The 27,355-nt window shown below is 32.6% G+C and overlaps 5 protein-coding genes across 8 annotated transcripts; 3 read left to right on the top strand and 2 right to left on the bottom strand.

The window, feature by feature from the left end:
* Positions 1-426: 426 nt before the first annotated feature.
* On the top strand, positions 427-2,437 carry LOC109812400 (dof zinc finger protein DOF3.6). Its single transcript, XM_020376348.3, has 2 exons — positions 427-617; positions 850-2,437. Exons 1-2 carry the CDS (start codon positions 564-566, stop codon positions 1,915-1,917), a joined length of 1,122 nt encoding a protein of 373 aa, XP_020231937.1. The 5' UTR covers positions 427-563; the 3' UTR covers positions 1,918-2,437.
* Positions 2,438-6,128: 3,691 nt separating this feature from the next.
* Positions 6,129-8,916, top strand: LOC109812396 (heat shock cognate 70 kDa protein 2). The gene is made up of 2 exons (XM_020376344.3): positions 6,129-6,433; positions 7,000-8,916. The coding sequence occupies exons 1-2, from the start codon at positions 6,220-6,222 to the stop codon at positions 8,727-8,729; spliced, it is 1,944 nt and encodes a 647-aa protein (XP_020231933.1). The 5' UTR covers positions 6,129-6,219; the 3' UTR covers positions 8,730-8,916.
* A 1,591-nt stretch (positions 8,917-10,507) lies between these two features.
* Positions 10,508-14,459, bottom strand: LOC109812401 (uncharacterized). 2 transcript variants are annotated; one of them, XM_020376349.3, is made up of 9 exons: positions 14,281-14,455; positions 14,094-14,155; positions 13,815-13,905; positions 13,496-13,582; positions 13,248-13,301; positions 12,018-12,199; positions 11,722-11,804; positions 11,535-11,635; positions 10,508-11,119 (listed from the first exon to the last, which is right to left on the bottom strand). In XM_020376349.3, exons 1-9 carry the CDS (start codon positions 14,326-14,328, stop codon positions 10,907-10,909), a joined length of 921 nt encoding a protein of 306 aa, XP_020231938.2. In that variant the 5' UTR covers positions 14,329-14,455; the 3' UTR covers positions 10,508-10,906. The 2 variants fall into 2 exon arrangements, with proteins under 2 accessions (XP_020231938.2, XP_082929300.1); XM_083073174.1 differs by lacking the exon at positions 13,496-13,582 and having other exon boundaries at positions 14,281-14,459.
* A 125-nt stretch (positions 14,460-14,584) lies between these two features.
* PGGT-I (Prenyltransferase family protein) lies at positions 14,585-18,910 on the top strand. 3 transcript variants are annotated; one of them, XM_020376363.3, is made up of 11 exons: positions 14,585-14,909; positions 15,007-15,082; positions 15,167-15,225; positions 15,333-15,472; positions 15,652-15,707; positions 15,815-15,891; positions 16,035-16,080; positions 17,302-17,426; positions 17,637-17,704; positions 17,795-17,882; positions 18,551-18,910. In XM_020376363.3, exons 1-11 carry the CDS (start codon positions 14,727-14,729, stop codon positions 18,698-18,700), a joined length of 1,068 nt encoding a protein of 355 aa, XP_020231952.2. In that variant the 5' UTR covers positions 14,585-14,726; the 3' UTR covers positions 18,701-18,910. The 3 variants fall into 3 exon arrangements, with proteins under 3 accessions (XP_020231952.2, XP_029130039.2, XP_082929299.1); XM_029274206.2 differs by having other exon boundaries at positions 15,550-15,707; XM_083073173.1 differs by having other exon boundaries at positions 14,770-14,909; positions 15,154-15,225; positions 15,550-15,707.
* Positions 18,911-23,171: 4,261 nt separating this feature from the next.
* Positions 23,172-24,987, bottom strand: LOC109812422 (Putative membrane lipoprotein). Its single transcript, XM_020376382.3, has 2 exons — positions 24,654-24,987; positions 23,172-24,426 (listed from the first exon to the last, which is right to left on the bottom strand). Exon 2 carries the CDS (start codon positions 24,300-24,302, stop codon positions 23,445-23,447), a length of 858 nt encoding a protein of 285 aa, XP_020231971.2. The 5' UTR covers positions 24,303-24,426; positions 24,654-24,987; the 3' UTR covers positions 23,172-23,444.
* Between the last annotated feature and the right edge of the window lie 2,368 nt (positions 24,988-27,355).

Genomic DNA, 27,355 nt, shown 5'->3' with positions numbered 1-27,355 from the left:
AGGGCTAGGGCTTCTCTAAGTCATAACATGCATGGCGATTGGTGAGAGAGAAGTCTTTAGTGTTAATGCCACAGTAAAAAGCATAAGAGAAAGGTGCTTATAGAATAAGAAACTCGCTTGGTGAGTTCCATAATCCCACAATAATTTTATTTAATAAAACAAAAAGAGGAGAGATAAAAAAATATTAAGAATAAATTAATGTAAAGACAAACATCTATAGTAATAATGTTCCAGTAAAATAAGTGATCTCAAATTTGAAACTTAAATATGAAACTGTATTAAATATTTAGAAGAAGAAATTTGTTGTTTATAATCATATATCTGATTTAATCAAGATTATCTTTATCCAAATATTTATGTCTTTTATATTAAAAAAAAAATTAAGAAGAAAAGTAAATTAAATAGACACACCCCCACAAGCTCCTTTATCTTTTTCCCGTCCCTCTGTGATCTCTTTCTCTGCAACTCTCTCATGCTGATGTGATTCTCCACCCACACACACCACCAAAGAACCCATCAAACTTTTACAAAAGAGAAAGAAAGCTCTCTAATTAACAAGAGCTATGGTCTTCCCGTCCCTTCCAATCTATCTAGATCCACCCAACTGGTCACAACAGGTAAGGATTGGATTAATTCTTTCATTCTCTTCCCTTTTTTTTTTATAGCTTCTTCATCAATAAAGCTAAGAATACAATTAATCAGATATAAGATATTCCTACACATACACTTTATCGATCTTTTATTTTTCCCCCCTGAATATACTCTTTGTATGTGTGTACACATGAATATCACTCAATTATATGTAGTTCTTTTTATTTGTTGGCTCACACTTGTAAAAAAACTTCACAGCAACCTAATCATCCAGAAGGAATTGGCAACCAGGATCCTCGGATTCCACCACCTCTATCACCGCTGCCACCCTCAACAGTGGCAGCGGAGGTTGGAGGTGGTGGCTATCAGGGCTCTATCAGACCAGGATCGATGGCCGATAGAGCCAGGATGGCCAAGCTGCACCAACCTGATGCAGCTCTCAAATGTCCACGATGTGAATCTACAAACACCAAGTTTTGCTACTACAACAACTACAGTCTTTCACAGCCTCGCCACTTCTGCAAGACTTGCCGTCGTTACTGGACCAGAGGAGGTGCACTCAGAAACGTGCCAGTTGGAGGTGGCTGTAGAAGGAACAAAAGAAGCAAAGGAAGAAGTGGTAGATCAAAGTCTCCTATGAAACCTGCAACAGGTTCCAACTCTGCAAGTGCTAATTCTTCTTCTAGTGGCTGCACCAATGATCATCATAATGTGATGATGGCTCATATGCCAACTCCAACACCAACTCAATTTCCATTCTTGACCTCTTTACATCATTATAATAGTGACTACGTTTCTGGGGGCATTGGATCTCATTTTGGGGTGACTCCAACAACACCTTTGGTGGCTAGAAATGGCAACACTAGTAACAACAATGTTGAGTTTCAAATTGGAACTAGTTCAGCACTTGGTAATAGTGGTGGTGGGGCTATGTTGTTGTCATCAAATGGCCTTGGTGAGCAATGGAGGTTGAACAACCTGCAACAAGTTCAACATCAACAGTTCCCTTTCTTGAGTAGTACTAATTTGGAGCCACAAATTGGGGTGTTTCAGTTTGGTGGAGAAAACAATAATGGTGAACCGCCAAGTTATGCAAAGGATGGAGGCCGGTTTAATATTCGTTCTAAGATGGATTCTATTTCTAGTGTAAGTGGAATAATGCCTCAACAGATTAACACAATAAAACTGGAAGAAAGTCAAGGTTTGAGTTTGCCAAAAACTCTCTTGATGATGAGTAGTTCGGGAAATGATGCACTTTGGAACGGAAGTGGCAATGCATGGAGTGAAGTTCCTAGTTTCACTCCCTCACCAAACCACTTGTTGTGATCATTGGAATTAAACTACTTGAATTCTACAGCTTTTGCTTAATTTCCTAGTCGCTACAGATTTTTATATGATCATAGAAAAGAATGATTGAATGTATAAGATCGAGTTAGAAGAACCTATTATATCACTTGCTAACATTGGAATGGAATTCTACCACCCTTTATGCACGAGGCTTGTCTTACGAGGATAAATGGGGAGAAGGAATGATCAGTACACTTTGTGTTACATTGATCAAGACGAGAGAAAATGGTACGCAACTCTTGAAGTAATTTCCTTTTTCCGTCGATGGATCATGTCGTTGATATATTTTGTTGTACTCAAAGTTTGAAAAAGTGTTAAGCGAAAGTATATTGGTGTGTTTGTTTATATGCATGTGTTGCGATGACAAGAGCGGTTAAGTTGATATTACTAATTGTGTGAAGCTATGTAAACTAGCCTAGAAGCCTTTTTATGTAATGAGATGTCATATTGTTCATTATTAAAAATTAATTAGAACCAGGAATAATGTGAGTTTAAGCAACTTAACAGACTAATGTGTCTAGACTACTTATCCTTTTCTTAGTTTCTTCCAACTCAATATCCTTAATTACTATCATTTTCTTTCACAAAAGAAAAAGAAAAAAAATATCGTATATGTGTAATATACAGGCACTAGAAAGTTGCTAACATTTGAAACGAAGTAACGGTCATGCTCATATTAATTTGACTATATATAGTAATTTAACAAATTATATCAAACCAATAAAGATGCATAGGACTTTTTTTTTTTTTTTTTTGGTGATTTGACATTATCCAGTTCAATATTGTCATGTGTGATATTCATTGTAGGAGGATCCTCAGTCAGCTAGTTTTAAAATATATTCTGTTATATATATCATAGTTAGAAAGTCAAAATAAAATGTATATTGAGAGAGAGAGAATGAAATAAATGAATTTTGAAGATGAATTTCAAGCACTTGTAATAAAGCCACCAACTATAGCTCTCTCAATCTTTCATATATTGTTATTAATATATATATTTTCCTCTTCATGGCCAATGCAAAATTTAAAGCAGGGAGACTCCCATTTTTGGTGGGCTATCTAATTAATGAAACGTGCATGATGATTCAGTTTTCATGAAATATGTGCATTAATTTTGTCATGTTTAAGCTCTAGTTTGATATCTGACCGACTGCTGCTAGTACGTCCAACTTACTCTTTCAATCATCTAAATAGAAACTTCAAATTCCTAGACTTCTCCTGGTCTCATATTTTAAGAATCCCTTTTTCTTCTCGGGTTACTTATTTTTAACCTTTCACGGAAAAAGCAATTTGAATACATCCAAATTGGGACCATGAGAGTCACATTGATTTGGTTGAATTGTAGTAATACGAATATGTACTAATTTGGAGTCGAAAATGATTATGAAATTATAAGGAAATTGACCAAATGGGTCTTTCGTACTTGTTTGTTTTATATGTGAACTCAGAGCGGTAGCCATGGAAAAGGAGGATATATCATGTTTCATTTGTTGGAAAGGAAACGCCAAAATACCGCTCAAAACCGTGCAACTCCTCTTTCATGCACTATAACTCTAGATAATGCATGACTTCATTGATTTCAAAAATAGAAGAACTATCAAAAGAACAAGAAAAAAACAAAGGAGATATAATATCAAATGATAGATTGCTAATTTAAACCTTTAAAGGTACAAGACAAAAACAGGAAGAATGAAATGAATAAAGGGGGATTTTTTTTTTTAAATTTAAATTATAAAAACTGAAAGAATATCACATGCACTTTTTTTTTTTTTTTATCATTCATTACGTTTCTTTTTCCTTTTTTTTTTCTCTACATCTTTATATTGATGGGAAGCTGGCTAATACTTCCTTAGCCCTCCTCTTCCATTCTTTAATTTTCTTGTTACAAATTGTTGATTAAATAATAAAATAAGGGCACATTGAAATCAATCTGGTGTAAAGCATATTTGTCATAATCTAATTATGATTAAGATGTCATTCATTTCATATGATAATTTCGACCAGAAGCTTTAGACATGGAATCTGGGACTTTGGGTTTGCTTTTTTCAAATTTCAAAGCTAGATATATAATTGCTTGCTTACAAGGAATAAAGGTGTCACAACATAGTCAAAAAAGCAAATCTCTCTCTCTGTTGGAGGAAGCTGTGAAGATTGGTTTTTGTTGGTCGGTTGGTCGTAGTATATGTTGATGGGGTAGTGACCACACAAATGTTTATATGCCTATGGTAATGTATATCATATATCATATATATATCATATATCATATATATCATATCATAATACAAATCTGATGAAATATAAAAAGCAAAGAAACTTCGAAGAAGAAGTAGCAACTAAAGGTGGCTCGGAAACCCATGCAAGCTTTTACTATAGTTGCTGATGCCCACATGTCTAGGCGTGAATATGTTCTCTGTGTTACCCTAGCAGCTTTTGCTTTTTGTGACGTCCTTCAACATGATCACTCTCTCTTTCTCTCTCTATTTCTTTCCGTGATTCCAATCTATTGCTTCTTCGTTCCAAGGCCTCTCGTTAACGTTGCCCCCACAGTAGCTCAATCATATCTCTTAGATTCTTCGTTGCTTTTTAAATTATTATGCGTATATCTTCTACTGTGTATAAACGTGGGCATGCAACCTTTTAATGTTGAAACATTTATTCGGATGAAAGAAAGACGTGTTTCTTTTACTTTCTTTTAGGCACAAAAGAAGGAAGAAGCCAAGTCTTGAGCATATAAGAAACTGATTTCATTTATTGCTACCTATCAAATTCTATGCAAGAATCAATACGTAGGTGGTTTGATTGGTGTCTTAAATTTAAGAGAGACCTAAAAGTGATTATATATTTAGGTTTTCAGGAAAAGATTAGTGTACAAGTGCATACTCCAACAATCATAATATATATGGTGACCAAAAAATTAGTTGCAACAAAAACAACTAATATATTTACATCGAAGATTCTTACTATTTTAAGTTTATTCTCTATATGGGTATATATTTAAGTGATATCGTACGCTGTGAATCTTACATGTAACGTAACTATAAACTTTACAAAAGTTTCTAATAGTTAGGAACCAGAGTGATATTGTCTCTTCTAGTCTTATTTACTTTGTTATGTAAATCAAATGAGTCTTCAAAACTACATTCAATAAGAAAGACATTGATTGTATGCAATCAGAAGAATCAATGAGCTCATTTTTACTGAAACTATTTCATTTTAAGAGTATAAAAGCAAAATAATTCTTTTTATGCATTATAGTTATTATCTATGATGACGTAGCTTTTGTTAGTTAAAAAAGTATTCATCTGTAAAAAAGGGAGCGATCTTAAATATTCATGTTTTATTGTTAATATAAATCGACTGTTTATTAATGAAAAGGTCTACTAGTGTAATATAAATTTATGTTAGATAAATTAAATAAAATTAGTGGAGATAATACTGTTGAAAAATATTTTCTTGCCATTACTGTATAATATTTTCTTAAGTTAAAAACACATACAATAATACATGATTTCCAACATATATATTGATCCAGTTTGCATTAAAAATACCGGTATAGGAGAATATAATGTTTTTTTTTAGTTTATTAGAGATTGTTAGTAATTAATAGCACCTCTTCATAAAATTTGAATCATAAAAAGACTACATAATGATCTGAGTTATGACTCAAATTTAGTAAATTAATAATCTCTTATACAATATGTCAATATGGGTGTTGTTAATGAGTGTTTCAAGACATATATAATTCAAAAACATTTACTACACAATGACCTGTGCACCATGGAAATGTTTATTAGGCTAATCATATATTCGTTTTTGGACCTTACGAGCACAAGGAGCACTCTATGAGGATATGGACTTTGCTTCTTGCATCCATAGTTATTATTCTGAAGTTGGTGTTCCGAAACTCGTATATAAAAAGATAGGTGCATAAAGTAATAATTATCTCAAAATATAATCATATCGTGGGCCTGTTAGACCCGAGCCCAAGCATAGGCAATGATGGCAAGCCCAAGCGTGGACGTTAGTGGTTTGGTCCAATGAGGACGCGGTTCAAAAGGGGAGAACGAAAAAGCTGAGAGAAGGGTCCACAAAAGCGGCTTAAGTTAAGGCGAGGTTCCCACGTAAGTGTGGAACATTCTAGACCTTTTTTCTCTCTCTCTCTCAAACCTATATATACCTCACTTGCCAACCCTCTCTCAATTCATTACAACAGCAACTCCATTTATTAGGTTTAGTGACCCCTTTCTTCCTTCTTAACTCGAACCCTTATATTCCATTCTAATGGCCGGAAAAGGTGAGGGACCCGCCATCGGAATCGACCTCGGCACCACCTACTCCTGCGTCGGAGTGTGGCAGCACGACCGCGTCGAGATCATCGCCAACGACCAGGGAAACAGAACGACGCCGTCTTACGTCGCTTTCACAGACACCGAGAGGTTGATCGGAGATGCCGCCAAGAACCAGGTCGCCATGAACCCTATCAACACTGTCTTTGGTAATTCATCATTTAGATCCGCTTTTTCCATTGCGTGTTTAATAATTTAACCTGCATTTATTAATTTTACGTCGTTTTTTTTTTGTTGTTGTTGTCGTTATTTAATATCTTTTGACCAGTTGTTAAATCGCAAGTATTGGTCTCTCTTTCTTAATTGTTTAAAATAATGGATTGTTTTATTAAAATTAGTTAATTATTGGGCAACGGACGTGGTTCTCTAGGGTTTGTATAAATATCTATATAAGGCGGTATTATCATAGATTTAAAAAATTATTATGATGTAAAATAATATATTGATTTATTTTTAGTGGTTTTTAATTAAAAGAAAGATGATTTATGTTTAGTTACAATTATGAAAGTCACTTATATAAATTCGAAATTAATTAGAGTATTTTATTTTTTTATTATATTATAAAGTATTTTTGTTCCGGATTATTTTTTTTAAAGCGAATTTTATTAAAGTTGTTTCATTGATTTAGGATGGTTTTTGAATGTTTGTAATGTGGTTTGATTTGTGAGTTGTTGTATGGTGTTTTTGTTGATAAATGAGGATTGTGATTTTGCAGATGCGAAGAGGTTGATTGGTAGGAGAATTAGCGACCCTTCAGTTCAGAGTGATATGAAGTTGTGGCCATTCAAGGTTATCTCTGGCGCTGCTGAGAAGCCCATGATTGTTGTGAATTACAAGGCTGAGGAGAAGCAATTTGCTGCTGAAGAAATTTCCTCTATGGTCTTAACTAAGATGAGGGAGATTGCAGAGGCTTACCTTGGGTCAACTGTGAAAAATGCAGTTGTCACTGTGCCCGCTTACTTCAACGACTCTCAGCGTCAAGCCACCAAGGATGCCGGTGTCATTGCCGGCCTCAATGTTATGAGAATTATTAATGAGCCAACTGCTGCAGCTATTGCTTACGGGCTAGACAAGAAAGCCACCAGTGTTGGGGAGAAGAATGTCTTGATCTTTGATCTCGGAGGTGGCACTTTTGATGTTTCTCTCCTCACCATTGAGGAGGGTATCTTTGAAGTTAAGGCAACAGCTGGTGACACTCACCTCGGAGGAGAGGATTTTGATAATAGAATGGTGAATCACTTTGTACAAGAGTTCAAGAGGAAGAACAAGAAGGACATTACTGGAAACCCAAGAGCCCTCAGAAGGTTGAGGACTTCTTGTGAGAGAGCAAAGAGGACACTCTCCTCCACTGCTCAGACCACCATTGAGATTGATTCTCTGTTCGAGGGCATTGACTTCTATTCGACAATCACTCGTGCCAGGTTTGAGGAGCTTAACATGGACCTCTTCAGGAAGTGTATGGAGCCAGTGGAGAAGTGTCTTAGGGATGCAAAGATGGACAAGAGCACTGTCCATGATGTTGTCCTTGTTGGTGGCTCTACCAGGATTCCCAAAGTTCAGCAGCTGTTGCAGGACTTCTTTAATGGGAAAGATCTCTGCAAGAGCATCAACCCTGATGAAGCCGTTGCCTATGGTGCTGCTGTCCAGGCAGCTATATTGAGTGGTGAAGGAAATGAGAAGGTTCAAGATTTGTTGCTTTTGGATGTCACCCCATTGTCTCTGGGCTTGGAGACTGCTGGTGGTGTCATGACTGTGTTGATTCCAAGGAATACTACCATTCCTACCAAGAAAGAACAAGTGTTCTCTACATATTCAGATAACCAACCTGGTGTCTTGATTCAAGTTTATGAGGGTGAGAGGACACGAACCAGGGACAACAACTTGTTGGGTAAGTTTGAGCTGTCAGGCATTCCTCCGGCACCCCGTGGTGTTCCCCAGATTACTGTTTGCTTTGACATTGATGCGAATGGTATCTTGAATGTCTCTGCTGAGGACAAAACAACTGGGCAGAAGAACAAGATTACCATTACCAATGACAAGGGAAGATTGTCGAAGGAAGAAATCGAGAAGATGGTTCAAGAAGCTGAGAAATACAAGTCTGAAGATGAGGAGCACAAGAAGAAGGTTGAGGCGAAGAATGCCTTAGAGAACTATGCCTACAACATGAGAAACACAGTAAAGGATGAGAAGATAAGTTCAAAGCTGTCCTCTGAAGACAAGACAAAGATTGATAATGCAATTGAGCAAGCCATTCAATGGCTTGATACGAACCAGCTTGCAGAAGCTGATGAATTTGAAGACAAGATGAAGGAGCTAGAGAACATATGCAATCCCATCATAGCGAAGATGTACCAAGGCGGGGCTGGTGCAGGTCCTGAAGTGGATGATGATGCTCCACCTGCTGGTGGAAGTGGTGCTGGCCCCAAGATTGAGGAGGTCGATTAAGTCATTCAATTTTAGCATTGCCATCTTTCTTTTGAGGATGACTAGTTAGTATCGGTAGAAAATAATGTTTTGTTAATTCTTGGGTATAGGCTACTATAGAATTTTGATTCCATGAATTGTACTGCTCTTTTCAATTTCAATTTGTCGGTTTGATAATTGAAAACTATCGGACAACATAATTTTAGCATCCAACTTTTGCAATATTTCAGTATCAAGCCGTTTTAGACTGTAAATGGTGTTTATACACCGAAGTTATTACCAGTATATTTGTATAAATATTCATCTAAACGTTTATTTAAAGATGTCTCAAACATCCAAACATGCACTACGTCGTTTTCGCACATTTTAAGCTTGAAAATAATATTAATAAAAATTAGGGATTACACTTAATAAAGAATAAAGTGTAATAATAATTAATAAGTCAACTGTTTATTTTAACTAATCTTAGATTTTCATATATGAAATTTATTTATTTTTATTGTAGTTCTAAGTTCTAACTCGTTGATTTTTTAATTAATAATAATTATTAGTGCGTATTTCTTCGTTTTAGAGGACTCGCCCGAAAAATTACGTAGCAGATGTTAGCTGATACAAGACAGTATGAATTGGTTGAAGCTACTTACATGTTTTATTTTTTAAAATATTCATTTGGTTTTCATAAATTTTATTTCAGTTTATATAATTATAATTAATTCATTTTATTTTTATACATGTTTTATTTTCTCTTATTTATTGTGATAAGAATTAAAAAATAAAGTTAAAAAATTATAATGACAAAAAAAACAAAAACAGTATGTAGTGCATATATATAGATATTAAAATAAAATATTTTTAATTATGTTAGAAGGTAAAATTTATTAAACTATGAAAAATAATAAGATATTTTATTTTTGTAGCTGATTCTGGTTGTCACTTCTACAGGTTTAGTTTGTCTTGAGGCTTATATTATCATTATTATAATGAGTAAAAATAGTGATATGAAAATATTTAGAAATAATATTGAATTTAATTAGAAAATCTAGATAAAATAAAATTACAATTTAATTATGATTGTCATTTGATGATGTAAAAAAATATTTAAACTATCAGTATATTTATTTAGTCTATTCCCTCATGAGTACTTAACACCATTTAATTATGATTGTCATTTGATGGTGTTATACTAACTATTTATGACACAAATATGTAGTCTTACTTTTGAATTTTGGTTTCTGAAAAAAATATTATTTATAACTTTAAAATTTGAAATTACTAATTTTGATATTGTAAAATGTGAGTTTTGGTCTTTAGTCCTTATTTTTTATCTTGTAATATCATTAGTATTATTATCTGATTGGGGGAAAATAAGGAGGAAGATAAAATTTGTATTAAATCAAAATGAAAAAAAAAATCATATTTACATATCTAAAAGTCATTTTATTTTAACTTTCTCTTCAACTAATAAAATAAAATACATTATTGTTCAAGTTTTTTCTATTGTTTTTTCATTTTTCTCATCCAACCGATCATACCAATAGTGTTGAGATGGCAGATAATTTGCAAACAGTAGCCAACAGCTAACTTTTCCTTTATGTCAAATCTTCAATGACAATAGTCAATTCAGTAGAAACGCAATTAGATAGATGTTCTAAATTCATATAGTTTGGTTCGACTATCAACATTATCCACTTATTTTTCATGCATAAATCAAACTTTTGAAAACGTTTACAACTTTGGTAAAAAAAAAAAAAAAAAAACGTTCGCAACTGGAGAGGGAGCATACAATGTGTTATACCATGTGACACCAAAGACTCAACAAGATAATTTACTGTAAGATTTACAAGGTTCTATGCATTACAAGATTCTATCTGCAGGACAGATAGAGTTTCTAAAAGCAGGAGCTGCAGCCTGCAGTTTTTTAAACCTTTGACCTTTCCATCAAGATGTACTCATACATAAATGATACATCAGTTTATTAAATTTGCAATATAGTAGTAAACAAGCCAAACCTGTATGAGCCTAAAGGTAAATTTAATATTTGAGAGTGCATTATACCAAAAGTGACAGCCTTGTACAGTAATACTTGATCAAGAAAAACATAGAAAGTACAAGGTTAAAAAAACTAAACATACATTTCCCTAGACTTGACAAAAAAAATATACCAAAAAAAAAAGATCCGACCAAGATCATTCTCATTTCTATTTTAGTCCACTAGAGGTTGAAACCTTATTGATGACCTCCTCTTCCATTTCGACTAGTTGACTACAGAACATTTCAACATCGTTTGCCTCTTCCTTGAACATGAACCTGAATTCTTTCCATTGGTAGCCACCAATGCCATCCTTCAAAGGACTAGTAACTTTTGCCAGGACATCGAATCCCTTGCGATCAATCGATGTCATGTATGCATCCTTAACACAACACCGCTGGATTTGTTAGTTCTTAACATCATATTACAAGAACAGAAAAGTAAAGGAAATGATATGGTATGGTAAGATTCACGGATAACATGATTTAGAGTTCATCAAATGAGTGCGGTATGAAATCAGCAAACCAAAAGAAACAATACAAGTTTTACCATAATAGTCTAGAAGGATAGGCATTAGGCATGCATCACAAATTTTGACAATGGGGTACGAAGACATCCAATCTAAAAGTTTTTAACTTTTATAAAAACAACTTATTTTCTACTTCTAAAATGCTTTGCAGTATAATTACTAATGTATCTTGTAACCACACACACTTATAATCAAGAAGATAGCAATTGACCAACTGCAGAACTGGGGTACTGCAAACTATAAAGAATAATCAAGATCATTAAGTTACCTTTGTATTAGCATCCTTGTGAACAAAACAAAAAAGCATGAGTGCTGTACGTCTAGCCTCACTTTGGTTAATCCCATCAATAATCTTTGCTGAAAATGGTGCTAAACAAGAAAAATATAATAGATGTGAATCTTTTGTTGCAAAAATCAGAGATACTACATTTATGCATTTCAAACCAGGTATTTACCTAATGGATCAGCTCTGGATGTTTCCAAATCTTCAATATCCACGTCAAAAGTGCCTCCAAGGCCATCAACAAATGTGCAAGATCTGAGCATTAAACTCTTACATTAGATGAAAAAAATTGATATTTCACATGGTAAACTTGTACAAGAACAACCATTCAGGATTGGTGCAGGAGTCAACCTAGAAGCTAGAACCAGATATGAGCTTTGCATTCATCTAGTGAAATGACTGTTCAAGATATATATCTTTTTTGGGCGTCAAGATTTAAGATATAGATTTAAACATACAAGTTCTTACCTCGTTTTAAACCTATATATGGTGTATTTTTCATTGTCTCCCAACAGATCCTGAAGATTATCACTTCGTGATGTACTGCTAGCACTAGAACTTAGTACTCCAGAAACAGTGTAAGTGAACTCTTTGATTGCTTTTTGCTCAGATAGTATGACTTCCTGAAGTTTATCTGCGAGAGACTTAGCCTACACCAAGACCAATAACTTACGTAAAATCCAGAGCAACTCTACAGCAATACATAGAACTCTGTTGTCACTTGCTAATATTATGATAAGCCACCTTTTATAATATTTACATACCTAGCTGTAGGATACTAAATAGGAGTCTAATGCTTACATTTAAAACAGATGGTGGAAAAAAAGTGAAAGTAACATTTCGCAGCAGCATTTTGGTATTTGATCTGTTGATTTTTGTTTCAAAAAACCAAAATATAAAATAAGCAAAATAATATAAAACTCCATCTTTTCTAGTATCATCTTTGCACATAATGTACTTTATTTGTGCAAAAAAATTTCAGACAATACAAAAAATTTCAGATAATTAAAATTCAAATATAGAGATACAGTTAGAAGACAATGTCCAGGAAATAAACACTTAACCATCCCACTTCCAATGAGGACCTGTCAAAATGCTGTGAATTTCTTTCATCCGAATTTAGATATTACAAGAACAATCATGCTCTTGGAATGAAAGAAGATTCCATATACATTATAATGTTGAAAGTAACAAGCAAGTAATTTACCATGCAACAGAGTCATAATGTTATCTTATCCATTTAAACATACTTCCATTGATCTTGCTGGGGATTAAATTTTCCCAATAAGGTTTCCCCTATATCTGCTAACATCCTCTACAAAATGTTTGAATCTGTGCAGCTTTATTGGTTCAAATGATTCACATATAATAATATTCAAATTTCAAAACTTTGAGAATATCTTCCTACCCCCAAATCAAGGTTTCATTATGGATCATGATGGAGACCTACAGGTGGTTGTGATGATAAATCCATTAATTTTTTTAATCACTTTCATTAAAAAATTCAGAAGAGAGGCATATAAGATAAAGTTCTACTGAAGCAGAGCAGCAGCAATTATTTGGGCATTTTAAAGACGCAGAAAAAAGCTACAAAAATTAGAGATTTTCAGTTAAAAGGACTGGCATTATTTTGGTAAACTAAATTAGCAAATCTGAAACAATAAAGAGCAAGCATATACAAAGTTGGTGTGGCATTACCTTATCTTCTTTAAGAGGAAGAACATCCCCAGATAAAGCAATCCGTACTGGTAACTGCACCATGTGAATAAATCAACCAATTAGACTATACCCTTATATCTTCAACTCATATGATATGAGAATCTGAAAGCAGGCTCCATTAGGACAAACCCTTTAGTATTGCTATTTACATAGAATCAAGCTAGGGTACAAAATATTTCTCAGGATAATATTGTAGTTTTCAAAAGAAAACACATTCCATGCACAACCTTTTTCAATGATTTCAATAAGACTCCTAGTGGACCTGGAAAGGGGCTGGTCACAGCAAATGAACCACGCTCATCAATGATTGTGTTCTACATACAACAAAAATCAAACGAGTCATCCTTGCAACTACACAATGTATTCAGATGATTTGTTAACACGCCTAACACTAGTATGGAAAAAACAGAAGGCAAAAACAAAAACAATAAAAGGACTTCCTCCACTAGATGGTAGCCTTCTTTATTTCTTTTTCTAACACGTTCTTCTACATTTCAGGCGAAAGAAGCAATCGTAACCCCAAAAAAAATATAGAGAGCAACATACCACATTATGCAAATCGTTTTCTGGAACCCAAAGGTATGGCTGCCCCCTTCTAACTATGTACTTGACCTTAGATGTATGGATACCCCCCTTGCTGTAGAAATCATGCAAAAACAACAAAAATCCATTAGCAAAGTACTAATACTGCAACAGAATCATCACATCACGTCACATCACATGCCCTTTATTTTTGTCATATATAAGAAACATGTTAGTTTTGCAAACAGTTAAGGGTGGGCTCAAGTTATATTTTTTGTGAATAGAGAAGATAAAAAAGGGTACCTTCCTTTGGCATCTGCTTTGATAGTGTTAAGGGAACCTTGCCAGTTTGATGCCAATATATTCTGCGTGCATAACAAGGCAGCATATATGAATGAGTTGAAAAGATGCAGAAAACGAATGATGTTTCTGGTGCCATCGTGGGAAGGAAAGTATGAAAGTTTAAGAGAAAGAGAGAATGAGGAAGAACCTTGCATTTCTCAGCGAATGTCAAGATCGTTGCTTTGTTGCGTTTCATTGGGTCTGAATGTGCACACCACCTGTTCGATAAAACTACAGCAGGTTTACAGTGTTGGGGTCTGCAACCAAGTTGGAGTTCCCAGCCTACATAATACTTTAACTTAAAACCAAGTTGGTGTTTTCAAATTTATAAATTATATGATAATTATAATTTATAATACATACATATTTTTAAATATATAAATTATGTGTTTTTAAACTTGTACTTTTTATTTTTTATTTTGATGCCTTTTGTATATTTTTTTAACACATTTTATTTTATGAGTTAAAATTAATTGAAAATTATAAAATTAGCAGAAATTTAATAAAAACCCACCAAACTTTACCAAGCAGAGGATGGTGTATTTAAAAAGAGTGCGTTAAGCGTTTATCGTTTCCGATTCCGAATTCACAGCAATGATGAATTCGACAGAAGAAGAGTGTTGTGGCCGCGAGAAGATGGAAAAAGACGTTCATGTCACGTTTCTTGAGTTGATGTACTATTTGCTCCCATCTCCCTACGAATCCCAAGAGATCAACCACCTTACTCTCGCTTACTTTGTCATCTCTGGACTCGACATCCTCAACTCTCTCCACTCAGTACACACAATCATCATATTCCTATGCTGCTCTTATTGTTACAATTCCTTGTTCATATGTAACCTCGCGCGTGTGTGTGTGTGTTTTGTGATTTAAGGTTGCCAAGGATGCTGTTGTCAGTTGGGTTTTGTCCTTCCAAGCTCAACATGGTGCCAATGCTGATCTCAATGATGGTATGTATTCAAATGCACTTATGGGTTGGATTTGCTCTCCAAAATTTGATTTTTAATTGACCCATTTGAAGAGTTTTGCTGCAGGACAATTCTATGGCTTTCATGGGTCCAGAACCTCACAGTTTCCTCCAGATGAGAATGGAGTACGGAAAAATTTGGAATTTGAAAGAGCTAAGCTTTTTTTTTTTTTTTTTTTTTCCTGGCGTTGAAGGGTCCTGATTTCTTTATGTTGGTTTTTCCTCTTTTGAAGGTTTTGATTCACAACAACAGTCACTTGGCAAGTACTTATTGTGCCGTTGCCATATTGAAAATTGTTGGTTATGAATTGTCCAATCTTGATTCAGAATCAATTGTGACTTCTATGAGGAACCTTCAACAGCCTGATGGAAGGTATGGTTTTGAAACTTGGATAAGACTTTGGCCTCTGTGCTTATGCAATGGTCAAATCAAAATTTTCAGTTTTGCAGTATATGGTTGGTTCTGCAGGTTTATGTCAAAATTTACACCCCGAATGATATGCTTGAGTGGAATTACTTCTTATTCCTTAACTTTCTGATCTATGTTGGCAGTTTCATTCCTATTCACACTGGAGGCGAAACAGATCTTAGGTTTGTGTATTGTGCTGGTAAGAGAAATAAAGACATGAAATGATGATGCTAGCTATTTAGTTGATTAATAAATAACCCTGGATAGTGGATATATTGTATAATTTTATCTATTTGATTGTATCAGCTGCCATCTGTTTCATGCTCGATAACTGGAGTGGCATGGACAAGGAGAAAGCCAAGGATTTCATATTACGTTGCCAGGTATGTGAAGCTAGTGCGTCAACTGGTGATGGGATAAGAGAATTATCTTAGGATTGTACTAAATTTTGGACATACATGTTTGTTGAAAATGTGTTTGTACACAAATGAAATTGATATCTTTTTTTCTTTTGTATTTTTTCTAGTCTTATGATGGTGGCTTTGGATTAGTTCCTGGTGCAGAATCTCATGGTGAGTTGAAACAATCATTCATCACAATTTGTATGTAATTCCGTGTTGAGAGGGGCCCTTGCAATGTTAGGCACAAGTATTGAAATCTTTTGCCTGAAGGTCTTTTGTATGCTATTGTTCATCACATGATAGAATTGTTTGATATATGTTTTCGTTAGTCTTGGTTGGTAGGAGGTTGAAATCTAGGACTTCATGGTGATGCTATCTGACAAAGCTAAATTTTCTTTTTAGAAGATATTCTTCATAAGATTAAAAATTGTCTCGTGAAATCCTAATATTAAGTATGAAATTTCAAGAGTGTAAAGTTTTAACTTTTTGGCATGTTTTTCTTTCTTCTCCTTTGGTTGTCTCGACAGATTGGTTTTGATGGTTGAGAGTATCTTTCATTTATATATTTGTGTATTGCCTTCTGAACTAGTCTCATCATCAAAGTTGCGATTCAAATTGTGAATCGAAAGTTATATCAAATCTTAAGATTTGGGTACATAATGAAAACAATATCATGGGTAATATCTGAGCGTGTCAAGCCTTTATTTTATAAGACTGAAAATAGAGCAATAGTACAACCAAATACAGTGGATAGAATGAGCGAGGGACAGTGTGAAACCCTTTTTTCAATAGGACTTGAGTAGAGTACTACTCTTTCAGTTCTTTTCATTTAACAATTTAAACTTGCTTGACATTTCCATTTGTTTTATTAGAAAAGGTGAAAGAATAGTAAAAAATAATGAATCACTAAATTGTGTGATTCATATTTGTGATAAGGAATCACTCGGATTCATTCATTTATTGTAAAATTCATAGTCATTTGTACATTATATGAATAATAGCTGGATAGCCAAATCATATCACATCATGTGATTTGAATTGTGAATTATATGATTCTAATAAACAGTCATCATTTCTTTTAGACTCTGAAGTACTGACATGACATCGTAGGAGTGACTTTATTAGTCTAATATCCTTGCCAACCAACCAGTTGGTTGCAATCCTATATCCTCTTAAGTTCAAATTGGCCGCTCATGTAACAGGCACAATGATAACAACCTGCACATGCCCCATTCAATTTAAATTTTATTGTCCTTGACTATAATGATTCTGGCTGTTGTCTCTTAGTTCTTATGTTCTGTGTATGCATCTTGAAAGGTGGTCTTCATCCATTTTTTAATGTTTTTAATTCTTAAATGATATTTATCAACATTACTTATTTTAGTGTCACAGGAGGTGCAACTTACTGTGCTATTGCATCTCTCCGATTAATGGGATTCATCGAAGATAATATACTCTCAAGTCGTACTGCAGCTTCTTTGATAGATGTGCCATTGCTTCTTGACTGGATCTTGCAGGTTTGTACTTCTGAACTCTTTCAAAATAAGCTGATTAGTTTTTAACAGAACATTGGCTGAAGGTCATTTTCAAGAACATTTTTTGCAAATGTCACCCAAATAATGGCTTGGTTTTCTTTCCTTATTGATCTCTTAAAGTTTGGTTAACTTTTGGTGCATGAATTTTTTATGGATCACTTATAGTTTGGTTAATTGTGTCTTCCTTTTCAGAGGCAGGGAACTGATGGTGGATTTCAAGGTAGACCAAATAAATCTAGTGACACATGTTATGCATTTTGGTAAGGGCAGTATGGAGCCTCTATCAATTTCTATGGTATTGCATTATTTGTAAGTTATCCAAGCCTTGACATGCATCATATGTTTGCTAGGATTGGAGCTGTTTTAAGGATTCTAGGGGGCTGCAATTTTGTTGACAATAAGGCCCTACGTGGATTTTTGATTTCTTGTCAATATAAGGTACAACATCTACTAGTCTGTTTTCCATTCAATGTGTTGTACGTTTTTAGCGGGGAGAAAATTTTTGTGATATATTTTATTTATAACACAAAAATGATAAGAAATAAAAGGAAAGGTAGATAGTGATAGTGATTTCAGTCAAACCTGAATTTTGTTAAGATTGTTGAGGAAGAGATAAGTTATTATTTTATCAATGACTAGTTTTCGTCACAAATATGATTGAACATCTTTAGTGAGGTCTCTCCTTTCAATTATGATTTTTCTATCAATAAGACTCAAATATGAGATCTTAAGATCTTATTTAAGGAGATTGAGTCCAGTATTTCTCGAACCAACAACTTGTTGATTATGTGTTTTGTGTTTGATTCTAGTTGAAAAAGATTTGTATCATTAGCCATATTTTCTATGAAAGAAGTAAAAGAGCATCTATGATATATAATGATGTTGAAAGAACAACAATTATTTAATTTTATAATGGAAAAGAGAGGGGTATAGGGAGTAAAAACAAGGAAGGAATGAGTTCAATCTCTAATTTTATTGACTAACTTAATTTCTTTTTGGTCCTAATTTGTGAAACTATCTTATTTATACTTGCTATCTTATGTGATATCATTAATTGAACTAGATTTTAAACTCATATTTTGGTGTTGATATTTGTTTTTCACCAGTATGGCGGTTTCAGCAAATCACCTGGAGAGTTTCCTGATCTGTACCACTCATTCTATGGATTTACTGCTTTCAGCCTGTTGGAAGAATCTGGCTTGAGATCTCTTTGTTCTGAACTAGGAATTACTGAAAATGCTGCAACGGGACTCTAGCTTAGAATTATAAATGGATGCTTTTATTTTTGGGTACACCATTTATACCTAACACTTCTTGCAAATTATATGAAGTTCTCAGAACTAATCCACCCTTAATGGACTTTTCTTTTGAATTCTTTTTCAAATTCAGGTGGAGTGTAAATTTTAAATTTCATTGTATTGTATATTGTATTTGTGTGCATAATTCAGGTTATTAGGTTTCTTCTATCTAGAACATGGCTTTATTTTTTTTAACTGAGCTTACTACTGAATATGTTAATTTGGTTTTTTTTATAATTGTGTTTGTCAATGAATAATCTTCATCTAGAAACATGACTCATCAGTTTGGGTGGAGTCTTTTTAATCATATTTTTTTTTACATAAGACTCAAACCGAAACTTTATTTAAGAAAATTGAGTTCAATACCACTCAAATTAATGATTTATTAATTGTTAATGTGAAATTTGGCATAATAATTGATAATTGTAAAATTATACAAATAAAAAAATATGAAGACACAAGTTAATAATGTAATTATAGTCAATGTTTGCATTATAATTAAAAATTCATTTCTTCTATGCTGGGCAATTTACTTTTAATAAGAAAATCACTATCAATTTATTTTAGAGGGTAAAAAAATAGAGAGAATCAATAATTAATAGTTAATATTATATGAACATACATGTACAATAAGTTTTTAAATGAGTCATATCAGGCTAACAACAAGTGTGAAGCGGGCGGGTTGGGGAGGCAAATTCTTATTAATTTTCTGGTTTAATGGCCCGGTGAATCTAGTTAAAGTGTTTGCTTTATTTTTATTTTTATTAATGTTTATAATTTTTTTTTTTTAAAATATCATGCCAAATAAACTTAATAAGTTTTGGATCTTCAAATTATTAATATTATCTATTTTAGGCCTTTTTTTAAATAAACAAAAAGTTTGGTCCAATTCGACAAACTATTATGTCAGATTACTTTTTACGCCTCTATTTCATACATCATGAATGTGTTAAGAATATTATTAGTTAATATTTCATACATCATGAATGTGTTAAGAATATTATTAGTTAATATTCTGTTGTCGATCACTTTAGCACGAGGAGCTAAATTCATAACCATGAGAATATGAGATGATAATTTACCTCCATTTATTTTTGGTGACATTGCACCAACACATCTCTGACAGCAGAAGACAACAAGGAACCAAGTTTCCGAAGAAATAAAATGAATAATATCTTTAAGAGATAACCACTTATACACTGTCAGTGGAAAATTTTTTTTACACTAACAATCAATTATATTATTTAATTATATTATGTCACTATTAAAAATAAATATATTTTTTATAATATGACACAATTAAAAAATATAATTGGTTACCAATGTAAAAAAACTTTACACTGACCATTTATAAGTGCTCATATCTTAATTTTGTCTTCTTATTATAATCTTCAATTCTTCATAGTCCGGTACTTTTTTTTTTTTTTTCATTTGTGATATCTTTAATTAGGGTTTGGTATCTAAATCAGGGATGAATCCTCGTCTAATTAAAAAGGCACACGTATGAAAAACGAATTAACAAATTTTAGATTTTGCTATAGTGCAGATAGCTTTGAAGCTTGCCAACCTTTGGGGCATATATATACATGTTTTAGGGCTAAAAGAAAATTGGGCACAATATTAAACATCAACTAAAGCTGCTGTTGTCATCAGAATAAAACACTTTTGTTGCTCAAGAATCTTGAGGAAAAAGAAAACAGTATATTCTAGTAAGTTGGCCAAGAATGAAACTCTTGTTTTACTTTTTGTTTTTTTTCAAGGTTTTCAAGTTCCAACTATTTCTCCCTTTTTTCTATGGTAAAGAATCTATTTTCCCTTTGAGTAGTAGCAAGAACTTTTTTGAAAAAAGACAATCCATCAAAGGTTAAAAATGCGCAATTTGAATTGTATGTTAGGGAAATGTTAGGGGAAAAAAAGTCTTTTAACACCTTTTTTTTTTAAAAAAAATTGAGACTTAACATTAATTTAAGTAGAAATTCATGAAAATGACATTATTTACTAATAAAATTACATATTGTTACATGCTAATAACAAATTTAACTTGTGTCTTAAATAAAAATAGAGGCTTTGACTTAAAATTATAAAGTGTGATTTAAAAATGCTAAATATTCTTTCAATCACATTTCTTAAGAATGTATGACATAAATTAAAAATTTTATTTTCATTTTAAGGGTCATTACCATGACCTTCAAAAGTCTTTTTTAATATATGTTTCAAAATTTTATATTTTAATATTAAATTTGATTAAAAATAAATAGTTAAATTTTAATAATTTAAAAATTTTAACAATAGATGATATTTAATAATATGAAAATCATTTTAAATATTTAATAATTAAAAAATAAATATTGATAAATTATACATCAATTGATAGATAAAAAAGATAGGAGAAGAAGAAAAAAAAGAGAAAGAGAAAAAAAAATAGAAAATAAAGAGAAAGAGAAGTAAGAAAGGTGAGAGAAAAGGAGAGAGAAAAATACAATATGAGAAGAAGAAAAAAAAGAGATAAATGAGATAGATGAATAAAAGAGAAAATGAGATAGAGAAGAAAAGGAGAAAAGAAAAAATGGCAAGAGAGGAGAGAGAGAAGAAAAAAAAGAATATAAGAGAGAAACAAGAAAAACAAGAGAAAAGATTTAAGAGAAGAAAAAAAAAAGGAGTAAAAATAGAAAGAAAAAAAGTATGATATCTAAAAAATTTTAATAAAATTATTTGATGAGTGAATTACATGTAAATTATGCTAAAAAGTCACAAAATCTGATATTCAAAATAATTTATTGAAATCTCTATATATATTTTTTTAATATAAATAGATATTTTTTAAGTAAAAAAAATCTTAATTGGATATCACTAGATTTTGGTGAACTCCTAAAAAAATTCTAATTGTCTTAATCAGATACTATCAAATTTTGACAGACTCTTAAAAAATTCTTAATTTCTTAATTGTCTTGATTGAATATCACAAAAAAAATTATAATAAAAAAATCTTTTAAAATCTATTAAATTTCTAATCCAATATACTCCCTTAAATTCACTAAAATTGGTCTATTGGTCAATTTTGATGTTGGTATTGTACACACATATAATTAATATATATATATATATATATATATATATATATAAGTATTTTAGTATTTTTTTCAAATAAATAAATTTATATATTTTTAAGATAAATTTTATGATTTATCATATTTTTTAAAGTATCTATACTTTCTTAATATCATTACCCAAATGGAACCAAACTATTCTTCATTAAATTGGTCTGGTCCAAGTGTGTTGAAGTTTTTCCTCAATCTAAGTCAGACAAAACCAATTAATTTTGATTAATTAAGATCTTTCCCTCCATTGTAACCAAACAAATCCACCCCTAGTCATTTCCATAAAATTATTCTTGTACATTCCACCACTTGTCATTTATCTGTGTTTAATTAGACAAGACAAGTTGAAACTTGAAAGAGCCAACAACATAAACAATATCGATGAATCTAAAAAAATGTAGATATTATTGTGTTTACTTGAACCTGAATGGTTGATAGTTATATATATGTGTGTGTACGCTTGGATTTACAACATAAAAAGATCTCACCAAAAGTTATGCTTAAAGCCATATTTTATTCTTTATTCTGACCTGTTATGATTCTTCAACGTGGTGGTGGGGTTAGAAAAGATGGCACTTTCGGTCATGACCCACGAGACATATTCACGGGCAATTGCACCCCTTGTTGTTTACCAAAAAGCCACAAAACCAGACCCTCTCTTCTACCAAATTTGTCACATTCTTCAGTGGTGATTTTTCTGACCATTATGCAGATTGATTCACCGTGAACTATTCAATGCATGCCACGTGTCCTTCTTTGATCTTCACCAAATTTTGATCATGCGGTAGGCAATGTTTTGTGCTAAAATGCTTAGTGGGTAAAAATGGTGACAAAAAAGCAGAAAAACATGACATGGGACAACGTTGGTTTAACATATGTCTCATTCACTGGCTAGTAAAGAGAAAAAAGAAATGGCAAAGACCCTCATAGAATTATTTCAATGACCCTTATACAGCTGCATGTATGGAAGAGGTAGGACCATCTCATCGAAAAAACAATTAAATGAAAACAATAACAATGACCTTGTCAGATGCCAAAAATCAATAGGTGGTCCTATGTAGTATGTTGCCGATTAATCTATAAGATGTACTTGAGTGATTTTTTTTAAAAAAATTAAAAGACTTAAATGTATGTCTCATAGAAATTGGGTGAGATATAAATTTAGAAATTTTTTTGAAAGTTTCGATACCAAAAAAAAAAAGAAGTTCTTCTAATCTGTATTATGAAATCATAAACACTTACCTAATAATTTCTCGCATCATATCTATTAAAATGGAAATATCTGTCGTGAGCATTGAAACTTTAATAACAAGAAGAAGAAAAAATTGCAATTGCATTAAACCCACCTTTTAGCATTTATGGGCAGAAAATATTGTCCCCCATATGTTTTGAAACATTGAGAGTGCATTTCATTCACAAGTGGCTTAGCAGATTAAACCACAACTTCATCCCAAAACAACTAAGGGGGGAAACAAATTCCCATTACAAAAAAAGTGGAATTCTTCAACATGTAATTAGAAAGATATTAATGAAGAAATGAACTCTTAATTGACTGACAGAACTTTGGTGTTAGCTGGTTTCTTTCTTCTGGTTTGCTGAATGTGTCAAGAAGCTAAGGGAAGAACCTGTGAAGAAGAGCTTGAATGGTACTGTTGTGGACGAGGCTGGTGATGATTAACCTCTCCTTCTGTTGTTTTCTTGTCAACAACTATTGTGATGAAAGAGCCATCAACCTCATCTCCATTTCCCTTACTTTCATGATCTTGTTCTAGTTTTCTTCTAAGCTTCTCTTCCGCTTCTTGCAAGAACTTGAATTTTGGAGGAGGTGAGGACTTCAATCTGTTGAACTCAGCATCAGTTGCTGTTTCAAATAGAGGGTTGAATCCGTGCTGGTTATAGGGACTCATCGGAGTGAAAGGAGGAGTGAAAAAAGGTGGAGAGGTAGTAGGTGTCATATATGGTGTCTCCACAACAAGCAAATCACCCAAACTTCTACCTCTTGAACCCTTTCCACTCTTGTCACACTTAGATTTGCCATCATCTGATTCTAAATCTTCCTTTGATTCTTCCACTATGGTGAACAAAAATCTTGGAGGGCCTAACAGGTCTTGTTGCCTCATGTACTCAGAATCCATGCCATCCTCCCCAAAGGGTTTGAAAACAAAGTCCTTATGGCCACTTTGAGAGTGAACTTGTTCAGGGTCATGAACAAGGGTGTCACCAATTCTCATTGAAGAACAAAGCTCAGGAGTGAAACTTGTTTGCCTCAAAGATGGTGATGGCCTTTTCCAACAAAACATGTAGAATAACTCCTTCACAGGGTTGCCATAATTATTTTCAATCTCTCTGTTCACTATCCTCTTCTTCCACCATAGCAAGTAGTAAACCTCAGCCACCAGAGCCAACAAAAGGCAACCAAAAATAATACTCAGACCAAGGCCTACACTACTCAAGGATTTCATCTTTGTCCTCAAAAAATCACATTGAAAACACTTTTAACTTTGTTCAACCCCCCAGAATGCTCAATGTCCAAAGTAACTAATATCTAGCCCAGAAAATCACATCAAAAGGCCAGTGGCCAATGGGCTACAAAAACAAAATCAAAACCAAATTTCAACAAAGAGAAGACACATGTTTAAGAGTTTAGGAAAAAATCTTACTAACACTCAACTCTATGCTTTGATTCTGAAATCAAGCACTAAAAAGTGGATAACCCTTTTGACTAAAATTCAATGTATGAATGTAATATTGTAATGAAACTACAAGACTACTACATGCCCTCCCCACCAATAAAGCATGGCATAATGACAAACCTCGGTTGCAAATTGCAAAGCCTCTCAGAAAGAACACCAATCTTCTAAAAGGGCCAACCAAAATGCTCTCTTTCCCTTGAAAGCAACACTTGCAAATCATAAGCATGAGCCCATGGGCCCTTGGCTTTAACCTAACCACCCCATTTAAGATTAAACACCTTCATGTGGATTAGTCTCATCATTAGCCTCAAACAATGCAATATGCAACACTTTTAAACCGGTGAAATGAGAAAGAAAAGAAAGAATATCCCCTAAACCATAAACCACTTTGGAGATGCACCAAAACCAGGAGCCAGAAAATAGCTAGAGTCCAGGTGTGAGAGGGTGAGCAAGCATGTACCTGTCTGGCTTATGGTTGGGGGGTCTCGTCCTTCGAGAGAGGTTCACATGGGATCAGAAGAAAAAAAACACACACATACACAAGAAAGTGACATGTCACATTGTCACTATGTCACATTGCATATCTAATATAACTTGTAATGCAAGATCCTTCAAACGAGGGACGATTAATCCTCCCATAACTCTAGTTGGTACTTGGTACTTCTTGGTGGAGTAAATACATAAATTGGTTCCTGCATTTGGAATGTGGTATTAAATTAGTCTTTAAGAAATTGTAAAATATGATATTAAAAATGCAAATTCACAATCATATTAATTCATAACTAAAAAAAAATATATATATATATATATATATATATATACTAATACTAAAATGATGATAAGTAATTAAATTAAAGAATAAATTGTACTCATCTCTTATTTAAATAGCGCACTTCTTTACTTTAATTTTAAAAATAATTAACCTCTCTTAAAATAATGTCATTAATTAAAGTGAAAAAAAAAAGTAAAGTTTAATTCATATTTTAACAATTATATACACATATATCCTTTATTTTTGAATTATATATAATATTATGTCATACTTATGAAAAAATTTATTATTCTTTAATTTTGAAAATAATAATTTTTTAACTCGTTGAAATTATTTCTTAAAGTTGATATGTTTTTTAAGTCACAACACCCACATGATATTTACAATATAATTTGATAATTAAAATTCAGTAAGAAATCAAGAACTTGTTTGAATATCAATTAAAAATACTTTTAAAAACTTTTCTACTAAAAATAATAATAATAATTTTTAGTAGAGAAACACTAGAAAAACGTATATAAGCTTATATCAAAATAGACATTAAGTATAAATGATATTAATAATATATTCTCTCCTAACAATGCATAAATGATATTATTTTATATTAAAAAAAATTACATGTGTAACTTAGATTAATAAATAAAAAAAATTGATGAAGAAAAATATGTTACATTTAAAAAAGGGAAAGAAAAAAAAAACTCTAGCAAAGCTCTACAATTTTCTCAAAATTAAAAGACTTATTTGACAGAACCAATTTGACAACTTCTTAATCTCAATAAACAATTTGGCAGTACCTTTGGAATTAAGAGACGAAAGTATGCGTTTACTCATGCTTGGTGATATGCTACGCACTCAAAAATTGGAGGGACAATGATTCCATTCCATATGTGAAAGAAAGGTTCCAACTATGCTTGGGTTTTTAAAATTTTAATCATAGTTTTTGTTGAATGCTTTTCATTCTTGCACTTGATTTTTTGTTTTGAAATGAAGCAATGTTGTTGCTATTGGTTCCTTTGATTCATTCAGTAGATCATGATGCTCCAAAGCAACAACACTAAATGGCGGGAGAAATTGTGTTAATTAATTGGAATCCTTTGCATTTGGGACAGTCCTACGTTTTCATCCTTTCATTACCCTATGAATGGGTAACGCCTCAATTAATATTAGAAGATGGGCCACAAAACCCAAGGATGTTGTCAGTCAAAGTAGGTTACGGATCTCATGTTGCTTCCATTATTTTATTTTTCTTGATAGTAACTAATTAATGAATCAAACTATTTGTGGTATGATTAATAAATTAGTATCAAACAGAACCGAATTGAACAAACCTCTACTTCTTGTAACCTGATGGGTATATATATTTATTCTTAAGAGTTAAGATATTTGATTGAGAAAAGGTAGCATAAACTTGGTAATAATAGTAATGTTGTGAAAAATAAGTTTTTAGATGAAGCATAAAGGCTTATAATATCTTCCATTTCTAACCCATAATTTTTTGCAACATGTAATTGAGATGCAGACTTAAACAAACAACATTTTTAGGAGGAATTTAGATTTAAAAATGCAGTGAACTCTTGAGGTTGTATCTTAATTACCACTAGTATTAGTATTTTGTTTTACATATTCATTCATGTGCCACCGACATGTTTATTTAGTTCCAAGGAGACAGAAGAGGTTGTCGTAAAATAATGGGGACAATGCTTTGGTTGGTTATCAATTTCTGATAGTCTGGCACATGATGTCAAGATCAAAAATAAACACGCAGTGAAACTGTGAAAGAGTTCACGAGCATCCTTGTATAATTGCTCCTCTTCAAAAATAAATATAAGTGTTATTTTAATCACATTTTTAAAATTAATTTTGCTATAATTTGATTGGAAATTCAATTCATAAGCAGGGATTCGTGTTTAGAAATTTCTGATCTCTTAAGTATTTGTTTTTGGATTTGATCGATCTTGAAATTCATGTATGAAATAGCAATGTGTTATGAGGGACTTTCCCTTTGTATTTTGTTTGGATTAAGAGTGAAATAGAGAGAAAAAGATAAAAA

The sequence above is a fragment of the Cajanus cajan genome, chromosome 4, assembly GCF_000230855.2.
Source record: "Cajanus cajan strain Asha chromosome 4, NIPB_CcT2T_4, whole genome shotgun sequence".
In the NCBI taxonomy this organism is placed as follows: Eukaryota; Viridiplantae; Streptophyta; class Magnoliopsida; order Fabales; family Fabaceae; genus Cajanus; species Cajanus cajan.
This window is presented reverse-complemented; position numbering and strand designations above follow the sequence as displayed.

Bases quoted from the DNA above. Each gene is read 5' to 3' on its own strand.
- LOC109812400 (XM_020376348.3), top strand. From the start codon at position 564: ATGGTCTTCCCGTCCCTTCCAATCTATCTAGATCCACCCAACTGGTCA. The intron at 618-849 runs GTAAGGATTGGA...AAAACTTCACAG, and splicing joins CACCCAACTGGTCACAACAG to CAACCTAATCATCCAGAAGG.
- LOC109812396 (XM_020376344.3), top strand. From the start codon at position 6,220: ATGGCCGGAAAAGGTGAGGGACCCGCCATCGGAATCGACCTCGGCACC. The intron at 6,434-6,999 runs GTAATTCATCAT...GTGATTTTGCAG, and splicing joins CCCTATCAACACTGTCTTTG to ATGCGAAGAGGTTGATTGGT.
- LOC109812401 (XM_020376349.3), bottom strand. From the start codon at position 14,328: ATGAAACGCAACAAAGCAACGATCTTGACATTCGCTGAGAAATGCAAG. The intron at 13,906-14,093 runs GTACCCTTTTTT...TGATTTCTACAG, and splicing joins AAAGCAGATGCCAAAGGAAG to CAAGGGGGGTATCCATACAT. The intron at 11,636-11,721 runs GTAAATACCTGG...TTTCTTGTTTAG, and splicing joins ATCCAGAGCTGATCCATTAG to CACCATTTTCAGCAAAGATT.
- PGGT-I (XM_029274206.2), top strand. From the start codon at position 14,727: ATGATGAATTCGACAGAAGAAGAGTGTTGTGGCCGCGAGAAGATGGAA. The intron at 15,226-15,332 runs GTACGGAAAAAT...CCTCTTTTGAAG, and splicing joins TTCCTCCAGATGAGAATGGA to GTTTTGATTCACAACAACAG. The intron at 15,892-16,034 runs GTATGTGAAGCT...TATTTTTTCTAG, and splicing joins ATTTCATATTACGTTGCCAG to TCTTATGATGGTGGCTTTGG.
- LOC109812422 (XM_020376382.3), bottom strand. From the start codon at position 24,302: ATGAAATCCTTGAGTAGTGTAGGCCTTGGTCTGAGTATTATTTTTGGT.